This window comes from Kryptolebias marmoratus, linkage group LG23 (genome assembly GCF_001649575.2).
Source record: "Kryptolebias marmoratus isolate JLee-2015 linkage group LG23, ASM164957v2, whole genome shotgun sequence".
NCBI classification, from domain to species: Eukaryota; Metazoa; Chordata; class Actinopteri; order Cyprinodontiformes; family Rivulidae; genus Kryptolebias; species Kryptolebias marmoratus.
Window position 1 is genome coordinate 11,149,310 of NC_051452.1, and position 11,480 is coordinate 11,160,789.

The window sequence follows — 11,480 nt, forward strand, 5'->3', positions numbered from 1 at the left end:
CAGTTGGCCAACATTTCTATAAATCCTTTGTTTTTATTGGTCTTCAGTAATATTCTAATTTTCTGATATGATGAATTTGAGATTTTCATTTGTTGTCATTTGTAATCATCAAAATTAAACGAAATAAACATTTGAAATATATGAGTTTGTATATTATATTCATACATTACATACAAGTTTCACTTTTTAAATGGAATTACTGAAATCAATCTACTTTTTCATGATATTCTAATTTTATGACCAGCACCTGTAGAAACATAAAAAAGAGCAACAAACAAACAATCCAGAGTCCACTTTAACGCACAGATTTTCTCTAGAACTAACATTAAAGCGCTGCGCTTAGAGCTCAACTTGCCTTCAAACAAAGATCTGCTCAGACCGGTCCAACGGAGACCCGAGGTGACGCCCTTTGAGCAGCATGAAGCCCAAGGACGGGGAAGTTTGGTCAGAAAAATCAAATCCTAGCAAGAGAACGACCTTAAGATCTTAAAACTACTCCATCCTCAAAGAGCTCACGCAAATGTTATTTTAATAACTTTTAGACCATCATAAGTTTCGGATTTCATAATTATTTACAAGAGCTAATAGCAGTGACAGCAGCTAGCTGTAGCAGTCTGCAGGACTAGCCAAACAGCACAGACAGAAGTGTAAAATTTATGAAAAATGAACCCTATGAAGATCGGTGTCGTTTCGAAAATCGGGCTTTAAAGATGGCAGCAGTCCACTCTGGTCTTGGCAGGACAGGACTAGCCATTAGCTTGTTAATCCAGTCAGGATCAAACTATTTCTCCAAACTGAGGTTATCCAAAGAGCCATCTACAACAAATGGAACCCCCTGAAGAAGAGTTAGTCGGTTTTACCGACACTGTAAAAGGGGGAAAAAACTGAGCGAAACATAAACTTAAAATTTAAAACTTTTATTTGTAAGCCAATGAAATCAACCACCTGTGCCTTTTAACATAAAAAACACCAACATGAACTTAAAGAACAAAAAAAACATGACAGCTGGTGCCGGAGATAACATCACATCAACAACGTTCCCCCTTCAACGAAGCGATAAAATGACGCTGGCTGCTGATTTTTGAACAAAATTTAAAAAAAAAAAAACGATAACTGCAGGAAGCACAGGACCCTTTTTACCTGCTATGGCAAAAAAACAACACTAGCAAACGCAACAGAAAAGGCAGGCTTCGTCGTCCCGTTTCACACAGACGCTCCGACTTTAAAATGGTTTAAAAAATATCCACCGGCTGTCAAATTATAAACTCTTTCATCACGCTGTTAATAAAAAAAGAAAGAAACTATAATAACGCCTTAAAAAAATGCACCCTGGAGCATCTTTTCAATGTCCCAAAAAGTCTGAATCTGTTAGTCGTTTGTTCTTTAAGCTTTAATTTATACATTTTAAAGTTAATAGTTTGATTTTATTTCTTTCCTGTTATTACTCAAGGATTTAAAAAAAAAAAAAATCTCACTTGTGTTTATTGCAGGTCTGCCGCCTCCCTAATGTGAAACTAATGGAGATGAAACGTTAAGGCCATTTTTCATTTATTCACATGAGGCCTTATTAAAGGAAGGTGTTTGTTTTTAAATACCTCTCTGATCCTACAAAGAACCTGACACACCTGGAGTGTTTGTTCACCTCTCTGACATGATTCAAATGTTTGATTGTGACATACAGTCAAAAAGCAACTGAGAAGCTCCTCCAAAGAGATGTAACAGCAACCATGTATTATTCTTATTTCTCTAAATAAAAAATAAAAAAAGGGCGGGGGAGGAAGCACCCTGAGTGTTTGACTGTCAGCCTCCACTGCTTTTATTACTGAGGTAGAGATACATCCCGGCTCAATCAGGACTGATGTCAATTTGTACTTTCGTAACCTCCAACATCTTCAAACACTCATCAACGCTGCAGAGAGACGCAGCTCGGCCGCAGCAGGCAGAGGACTCGTCTGTGGTGACCGGGGAAGGAAACCCAGCGCTTGTTAGCTTATCTTCATAATACCTTTTAAACTTGTGACAGAGACGGACAGCTCGGGTGGCACGAGCCGATCGCATCCCATCCTAGAAGCAACGCAAAAAATAAAACCGCGTTCCCTTTGTTCCCTTTGCTACATTCATTTGTCAAAACTGTGACAAGTGGCTCGTTCCCTTACAAGGGTTAGCCGCTTTAATTTCATTCACAGAGAGAGTTTCTTTAAAATCGGATCAACCAGTAATCAGACTTAAAACACGGCGGCGTCACTTTGCACATAAACTTCTAAACGTCTCTTTAAATGAGTCTGGATGGATCTAACCTTGAAAAAATCCTGCGTGTTTTGACAAGATGTAACAAACGCTACCTAACACTGATTTCATTTAGCCACAAACTTCAGTCCTGGGATAAACTCAGACTAAAGTTGACCAAAAAAAAAAAAAAAGGGTGTGAATACAAGTTAAACAAAAGCAGACAAGTTTTAACAAAACATGGAATTCTACTAAAGCGTTCATACAATGTTAAGCAGAAATAAAAAGAAAAAAGTAGCTTCCTATGGCTGCTAATCAGACAAAAAGAAAAGTCTTTTTGGTTTCAGTTGCTCTCTTCCCCTTTACTTTAAGACTGCAGATGATGTCTGGAGTACGATGGCGAGTTATTGCTCAGAGTGGCGTGTTTTGAGTCTCCACGTCGGGGAGAAATCCAAATTTTCAGCATGTAGATGAGGATTTTGGCAAAGTTAGACAGGAGAAGTTTACCGGATCGCCAGGGTGTGTTGAGGGAGACTCATCCACAGAAAAAAACAAACAACAAAGTCAAAAAAGTCGCAGTCGTTTTGGGTAAAGTTCAGGAGCAGTTACAAAAAAAAAAAAAAAAAAAGCGGGGCTGCGAGGACAGGGGCGCCGTTTTTCACATGGACTCAAACTCGTCGATGCGCTGCTTGGTGTTGCCCTGTCGGATCTGCCGTAGCGTTTTGTATTTGTCTCGGCCCGCTTTTACGTTCTCGGCGTGCAGCATGTCGTTCTGCGTCTTCTTTGTGTCGTCTCTGGCCTCTGCCAACTCTGAGCTTAACATCTGAGAGGTTGGGGTGGGGGTGGGGGGAGAAAGTAAACATTAAAAAATGAAACTAAATAAAAAAGGAAGGACGAGGTGAGAAGACAGGCAGAATGAGGAAAACAAAAAGGCAAGATGCAAACTGGAAAGAAAAAAGGAAAACCCCAAGTACAGTAAACCAGACAAAAGCCTGCGATGTATCGACTGTTTACTGAATAAAATCACAGATTTATTTTGAAGACCGAAGCGGCCAGAGCTCAGTTTCAAAAAGCCAAAATTAGATTCAGAAATAGTTTTTGGTTTTTGTTCTTTGGGTTCAGTAAAAATTAAGCTACATGTTAACCTCAGGTCACCTGACAACACGGATGCACCAAGAAATCAAATAATTACCGAAATCAGATCTGTTTCAGCCCGACGGGCGACTGACCAACCTGAAACTCAAAAATCTAAAATCCCTCCAACCGCCAGTGTCCCTGTACACGCCATCGTTAAACAGCAAACCAAACACTGATGTTTCTCCTGGTCCATAAACGCATCGTAGCTAAACTCACAGAAATCACCTCCTTCCTTGTTGAGGTTTGTACGGAGTGAAGACGACACTAAGTTACTTCCAAACATCTTCAAAGTAGTGCTGGGCGATATAACGATACATATCATGGGGACGATAGAAAAGTGTCTATCGTGATATATTTTCTTCTACCGTCTCTATTGTTTCTATCGTCTCTATAGTTTCTGTCGTTTCTATCATAATTGTATCAATGATTCATGTAAATATTTCATAACGTAGGCTACGACGAATGTATTAGTGTTGTCACTTTGCATACATTCAGTGTATATAAGTGATAAATATTAAGAAAAAATAACCATTTTGAGAAGAACCTCCGTTTTGCGACATGACGCTGCTTTACATGTGGGTTTGTGACATTTTTTTTTTTACGGCAGCTGCTTTCTGCGCGGCGTTTTCACCATGAGTGCTGAAAGATGGAGACGCGTGAAGTATCAAACTCGGGGTCACAACAAGTAGAGACAGCTAGCAGGCAGCCCAAGAAGAAAGACTTACCAAAACGAGGGGGACGTCTGTGATTTGGTTCAAGAAGTCCGACACGGAGCAGAAAAGGGTAATATGCTAACTCTGCTATTAGGCTGTTTTCTCATCTGACGCCAACACAACAAACCTCTTCTATCACTTAAAGAAGAACCACGAAAAAGAATATTTAACAATCCAAAAAGTGCAAGGTCAAGCAAGTTGTAAAAGAGCCGGGGAAAGTTGCGAAAAGTGAAACTATAGATGGCCGAAGATAATGGAGTTTGTTGTCATTTGATACTGTTACGCTGTAACAGGTACATATATATTGCTGCACTAAAAAGCAGCAGATCTCATTTGTGAAGGTTCAGTTAAATGTCACTTAGAAATAAAGCTTGAAAAAAAGATAAGAAATTAATTATTTTTTCATATTTTCAGAGAATAACTGACAACATACATAATTGGGGTATATCGTGATATATATCGTTATTGGGATATAAAATAATCCATATCGTGATATAGAATTTTTTCCATATCGCCCAGCACTACTTCAAAGCGTTGAAATAAAGTCAGAGGACGTGTGTGTGTGTGTGTTTCATCTGCAGCTGAAGTAACAAATAGAGGATTTTCAATTTTAAACCAGCAACAGATTTGAGTCCAGCTCTCTGTGAGGCCTTTTGTTTGCGAGCAGGTTGGAAATTGTAAATCAAGATTTAACAGTTAATCGTTTTGATTAATGAGCTGTAATTTGACATGCTCATAAGATAAAAATGATTTAAAACGTTGGACAACTACAACTGACTTTATCACTAAACATTTTTTCTACAAAACCTCAGTTTATAGTACATAATTATATTTTGATATTTACAAAAATATATACTACTAATAATAATAATGTTAAGGTATTATGTCTCATAAAAGATGTGCTATAATTCTTTTTAGTTGGGTTTTATTTGTACAAATAAAACTGATAAACTGGAGGATGGTTGTGGATTTCCAGAGACAAAACATTTTATTACCATCCAGTCAAAACAGTAATTAAACTAGAAATAATAAAAGCATATTTTAGATGTTATTAATTACGGTCCTTAAAAAGAAATCTGAACAAGCTAAAACCTGAGTTGGCATGTCAGACAATCAGCCAAGAGAACTGCCATCAGAGAATCTCTGCTTACTATTTTGTTACTTGTAATAAAGTATTTTTGTCTTCTTCATGCTTATTTTAAAGCCAGGCGGGAGTCTAAGGCAGCAGGAAAATAAGAAGTTTGACTTATTGTCTCCTTATCTGCCTCAGATTGGTCCGTGTTTCTTCTTTAAACTAAACTGCTGTTAGAAACATTTTATTGTTGAAATTAACTTCACTGATGGAGTTCATTTAGGGTTGGTTTTATTTTTATATTCTGGGTTTAGGTTGAACTTTTAGGCCTAGTATTTGCTGTATTGTTTATTTAAACCTTATTTAATATTGGCATGGAGAACTTCAAACTTCCTAAGGTTAGTCACACGCTGATTCACCTTTACCCCCCCTTGCCACACAAGGTCATCCTCGCTCTTACCTGCAGCTGCTTCTTCACCCTCTCGTTCTTCTGCGCCTCGGTGATGCGCTCCTCCTCGCTGCGGAGGTCCAGCTGGCTGACGCCCTCGTTGGACAGCTCTGCGCTGGCCTCGGCATGGTTCTCGTCCTGCTCGTCGTGCTCGGCATGGCCGCCTGGGGGAGCCGGCACTGCCGTCATAGCGGTCTTCAGCTCTTCCTTGGTCTTCTCCAGGTCCTCTTGAGCAGACAGAGCCTGCGGGTGCGGGGGGGAATCGCACAAAGCGACAGACTCAGAAGCAGTTCCCAGACGCTGGTTATTTTATCGACACAAAAATAATGTTAGGTTCAGCGCTGCAGCTGACAGAGCTGCATCATTAGGAACCAAATGATGGATTTTCATGTTAGTTTGGCTCTATGACCGTTCACTACAAGCAGTAAAATCCACTCTGACGTCCTCGTTCTCCACCACCGTGCTTTAAAACAACACTTGTACGCATTGAAGTGGATCAAAAAAAGGCTACAAACCAGTTAAAACATGATACTGTCTGAAAAACCCAACCAATGGGGAAGCATTTAGCCGAAACAAAATAGAAAGTTTTCAAGCACTTCTCAGGAAGACTATATTTGACACAGAAAATGTTTCCTCAGGGTGAGATGTTTATTTATCCTTTATTAGGTGGTGTTTTTGCACTTCCTGTCAGTCATCTCAACGCATGTTCAGAAGAAAAAGATATCCTTGTGCACGCAGAAGGTTGGCACTTTACGTCCACCAAACTTGTTTTGCAAACTAAAAAGGTAGAAAGAGCTCTTCTTCAGAACTCATTTCCACCTTTGAAGATATCTGGGTCATAACTTTTTCTCTAGGAAGCTGCAGGTCAGTCGAGTGAGTCCTGTGTGCCGGTTCAGACCAAAAACAACCGCCGAGTCGTTCTGATCTTAGTCGGCTTCCACGCGGTTTGAAAAGCTTGTTGCAAACCTTCTCAGCAGACAAATCTTATAGTTTCAAAAGCTTCCGATCTCTCTTCCCTCAATCTATTTAGTGCAGCTCATTCTTTTTGTTTGCAGACAGAAGAATCATGGGTGAGACTGATACGAGTTAGAAAAGATCAACGAGACTTTACACAAACTGTCATTAACTCATAAAGGTGGTGTCAAAAAGTCACAGTAAAGATGAACTCATCTGATTATTTCGCTCTTAACTAGCATTCCTTTAATGCTTTTAAAACCACGGACATCACCGGTGACACCGCGGCACGTGTGGATTTCAAATTACCGTAACGCCTCGCTACTTTGTGCATTTTTAATCATTCAAACTGCCCCTGAAAGCTGTGCACTTCTAAAGAATGTATTAAAAAAAAGTTGAAGAAAATTCAGTGTCCTTTTCTTCTTACAACACAGTTTTAAGTATTTAATTACATAAGAATGGTTAAAAAAAGGGTGTAAATTATTTACACATTACATTTTTTGACAATTATTGACAAAAATAGACAAAAAAACAACCAGGTGTCTGAATAAATATATCTATTATTATGTTTTTTTAGCACCTTGCATGCTAAAATCTTCCTAAAAGGTCTTGAGTGATCTGTTAGCACTTGGAGTGTGTTGTGAATGACTCAGCTACTACCACACCAAATTTTAACTGAATATCTTTAAAACGGAGTTGTAGCCATTTTAGTGTCTGCGAAGCACGGTTAGCTGTTGCAGCCATCTTGAATTCATGCAACTCCAGAAATAATCAGTTGTAGCTGTACATCCAATGATTACAATCAGAGATGTATTAAAATCTGTCCAGTGGTTTAAAAGATATTTTGCTAACAGACGTGCAGACTGTCATGACAGCAGGTGATAACAGGTGAACTTATTTGTTCTTGTCTATTTGTTGTAGTGAAATCTTGCAGACTGGGACACCATGACTGATTTATTGCAATAAACACGATGAAGACTGCCGTACCTTGTGCTGCCAGTCTGTGGCCTCGTCCTCTTTCTTCCTCTTGGCGTCTTCCAGAAGAGCAATCTTTGCAGTGAACTCAGCCAGCTCTGAAGCCTGGAAGAAAATACACATTTCTTCAGTTGCAGTTACTCTATATGCAAATTAAAAAAACAACAACACACCAGTTGCTCCTGGGTCTTCTGCTGGTCTGCAGCCTGTCTGGCCAGCTCTGCCTTCGCCTCCTCGGCTGCTTGTCTTTCACTCTCCAGCCTCTCAGCCTCCTCTCGTGCCTTCTTTCTCTCCTGCTCCAGCTCCATGGCTCGGCGGGTCTGTTCCTCCAGCTCTGGTAAGAAGTAGAGAGACGCACGCTTCAATTAAGGCTGACACATTCTCAGTGCGCCCGTCTCTGGATCGAACTGAAGGCGCACTTTGAAATAAATTCTAATTTACAAGTGGCACAAAATCATGGCACGGTAGAAAGCAGATGTCTGATTAGATGAAAACAAATTCAACTCTTTCAGTTCATTCCTATTATACAAAGATGATAAATAAACATTAAATTGTCTTTGAGCACCAGTCGCAGGAACTCTCTGATTCGACAGGAAGTAGCGGCAAAGATGAACGGATGAGGAGAAAGACGCGCACCTCTTTGAGCCTTCATTGTCTGCTCTTCAATCTGCCGGAGCCTCTCCATCAGCTCATCTTTCTCGCGCTCAATCCTTTCCTTTTCCTTCTCTGCGAACTCTCGCTTCTTCTTCTCGTTCTCCAGCTGGGCCCTAAGAACATTTGAAAAAAAAAAATATGCCAGATGTCTGAGTGCATGTTATATCGCTCTCAAATGAGCTTAATAAAAATGAGACAACCCCACAAAGACTTAAGGACTATGACTGAATTAAACTGAAATGAAGCTCAGGAGTAAATACTCAGGCAGTCCTGTAAGATGAGTAAAAAAACAAGACTGCCCTCCAGTGGTAAGGGTCTCCAGTCTCACCAACTTGCCTACTGTAATTAATTGTAAATATCAGTCACCGTAAATTTTTAAAACCTTCTATCCAGACATATTTGAAAAGCTTTAGCATTTGTTTTGACAGCTTTTCCATGAGCTAAAGTAAAAAAAAATAAATAAAAATGAGCATGTACCTCTCCATCTGCTTGTGGTGCTTTTCTTCTCTTGCTTGCGCCTTCATCTGCTGCACCTCGATGGTGTCGGGCTTTCTTCTCCTCATGTACAACTCGTGGTTACCCATACACAACGCCAGAATACGCTTGTTGATGCGCAGGCGTGGGGCATAAAACACAAAGTCCTACAAGAATTTAAAAAGATTCAATTAAAAAAAGAAGAAGATCTGTGAAGCGCCTTTTATTAGTTTGCTTTTCAGTTCTTGTAAAGGAAGAAATCACTCACGGGAGCTTTTTTGTCAATAGGTTTGATGACAAACTTCTTGTCGTTGAAAGAGATGTTTCGAATCTCACTCCAGGGAAAGCCGATCTTTGGTGACAGTCTGGAAGAAAAAAAGTGGGTGCTTTTAAGAAAGGCTAAAAAGTTTGAAAATAAATGGGCAAAAGAGAAGATGAGGAAGAGAAAAATCATCCCATGCCACTTCGCTGTTACCAATTTGCTCTGAAAAAACAGTTCTATCCCTTTTCTCAAAAACAACAAAGAAATTTGCCCAGGGCACAAAACTTCCTTCTACAATTTACAAATTCTTACTTTCCACCTTTTTCTCACCTCTTATATCTGGAAAAACATCTTTGTTTCTAAATTGCTTTAATGCAAACATGTCCTACTGACAAAGTTTTTAAAGTTTACAAAAATAAAGTTATGCAAAATACTAAATTAAACTATAATGTACAGCAGATAGTTTTCAAGAAATGCCACTTTAGATCGTCAACAAAACAATTTTCCAATATAGTTGTCAATCAGAACAGTGACCGCCCTTCAGTCATATAAAATACATTTAAAATTCTATAACTAAACAAAGATTTGATGCCACTCTTGTGGGAAGGTTGTGTAATGCAAGCAGAGCAGACATGTCCTGCACTGACAAACGTTTAACTATTAAATTGTTCCAACTTGCCCTGTTATTGTTGTTAAGTAATCAACTGCAGCTCAGCAGCTCTTTAAAGTAGGAGTTTGAGTTACAAATATCAGTTTCTAAAAAATCTAAATGTCTGACTTAAAAAGAGTTTTAACCTTCCCACAAGCTGATGTGATGCATCGCCACTGCCAGAATTAAAAACTATACCAAGGTTTTTTTTTTGTTTTTTTTTTTTACAGAATTATAAGTTCACTTCTTACTTGTCCTCGTGTTCGTAGATGTTGAGTCCAAGAGCGTCCACGCCAAGCCACAGCTGTGTGCCCTTCTTGTTTTTGATCTCAAAGTAGTTGACTCCATACATTTCCAAGTCTTGGGCAATTTTAAGGTACTCCATCATGGAGTCCTCTCTAAGGTAAAGGAAAGCTGCCTTAAAAGACTTGTTTGTAGATGCATTGTTGCTCAAGACTACGTTTAATTACTTCAACGTGTTCAAACACAGCCGAATCAAAGATTTTGTTTAAAGCTGGACAAATAAAGTGTGACACACACCTGAGCATTCCTTTGTGTTCTTCGTGCCAAGTCTGTATCCTGTCTTCCCACTGCTCTTTCGTCAGCTTGTGCTGCTCCAGGACTCTGAACACACACACACACACACACACAATGACGTTCACCTGAAGGAATGTCAAATAGCCCAAAATTGCTTCCTTAACAGGAAATCATAGAGTACTCCAACGGAGATGCAAAAACATTTCAATTTTCCTGTGAAAACAAAAGGTCCACCTCTCGCTGCAGATAGCAGCTTACTCCCAAGCATTGTGTTGACGCAGCAGCAGCGTCTCGTACATCATGATGCGGTCTGTACATTGGATTACCTCTGAGGAAGAAGTCTGTCGTGGGTAAGGTATCCAGGTTTATGCACGTCTTTGGTGTAGTCTCCATACTTGGCCTGGACGGAGTATGAAGCCAACAACACAGCGGTCTCTGGAGGGCAGTAGTTCTCGTCGTTTAGAATGGCCTCTTTGACCTGTTAGGGGACACACAAAGATGAGAAAAAGACAGAAGTGTTGCACTATTATTGTGCAGATGCAGAACGAGTGGTTTGGTTGCCTGTAAGAAGAAAAGCCTCTGTGTGATATCCTGGATTAATTCCTCTGAGACGTCTTCAGGGAAGAATTTGGCTCTGAACTTGAACTGCAGAGGGTTTTCTTTCTTCACATCTTGCTGGGTCACCTTGGGAGAAAAAAAAACAAAAAACAAAAAACATCCAAATGCAAACTTATTACTAGATCACAAACCAAAACAAGAAGCAACACACATCCGTGTTCAAAAACGACAGGTCCCCAGTCACAACGCAGGAGATCATACGACAAGAAACAGGAAAAAAAAGGGGGCTTGAAGACTGAAGACAATCTGACACAGAGCCAACCTCAAATAGTCACCTGATGTAAATAAATGAACCAAATGCAAAGTGCAAGCCCTTTTATTCCTCCTGTTTTAAGCCTTGAAAATTAAAGCAAAGATAAATCATCATCATTTCCACACCAATAAACAGGCTAAATATAGATTTATCTCATATGAACTCGACTGCAGAAACATCTACAATACCTAATACTACACAGTGTTTAAAAACAATTTTGTAGCACACGTACAAAATCCAAAGACGTGCATAAACCTGGATACCTTACCCACGACAGACTTCTTCCTCAGAGGTAATCCAATGTACAGACCGCATTACACACACACACACTCCTGATCAAAATCTTAAGACCAGTCAAAAAAATGGCAAGAATTTGCATTTTGCACTATTGGATGTTAAGAAGGTTTTAAGTACAGCTTCACAATGTTAAAGGAAAAAATCAGTGCAAGAGACAAGAACTTTTGAGCAGGGAATTTTCTGCAAACTGCATTTACACTCAAACATGATT

General features: G+C 39.5%; 1 protein-coding gene across 3 annotated transcripts in view; it reads right to left on the reverse strand.

The window, feature by feature from the left end:
- Positions 1-901: 901 nt before the first annotated feature.
- The window catches only part of LOC108244161 (radixin), a 20,838-nt gene continuing 10,259 nt past the window's right edge, over positions 902-11,480 (reverse strand). For 2 of the 3 annotated variants that reach the window (XM_017430097.3, XM_017430098.3), the window contains exons 5-15: positions 10,663-10,785; positions 10,428-10,579; positions 10,105-10,188; positions 9,816-9,962; positions 8,922-9,018; positions 8,657-8,820; positions 8,162-8,292; positions 7,699-7,859; positions 7,538-7,630; positions 5,609-5,839; positions 902-3,049 (exon numbers count right to left, since the gene is read on the reverse strand). In XM_017430097.3, coding sequence (XP_017285586.1) covers positions 2,885-3,049; positions 5,609-5,839; positions 7,538-7,630; positions 7,699-7,859; positions 8,162-8,292; positions 8,657-8,820; positions 8,922-9,018; positions 9,816-9,962; positions 10,105-10,188; positions 10,428-10,579; positions 10,663-10,785 — 1,548 coding nt within the window. In that variant the 3' untranslated portion in view covers positions 902-2,884. The remainder of the gene's footprint in view (positions 3,050-5,608; positions 5,840-7,537; positions 7,631-7,698; positions 7,860-8,161; positions 8,293-8,656; positions 8,821-8,921; positions 9,019-9,815; positions 9,963-10,104; positions 10,189-10,427; positions 10,580-10,662; positions 10,786-11,480) is intronic. The other variant, XM_017430099.2, reaches the window with a different exon arrangement.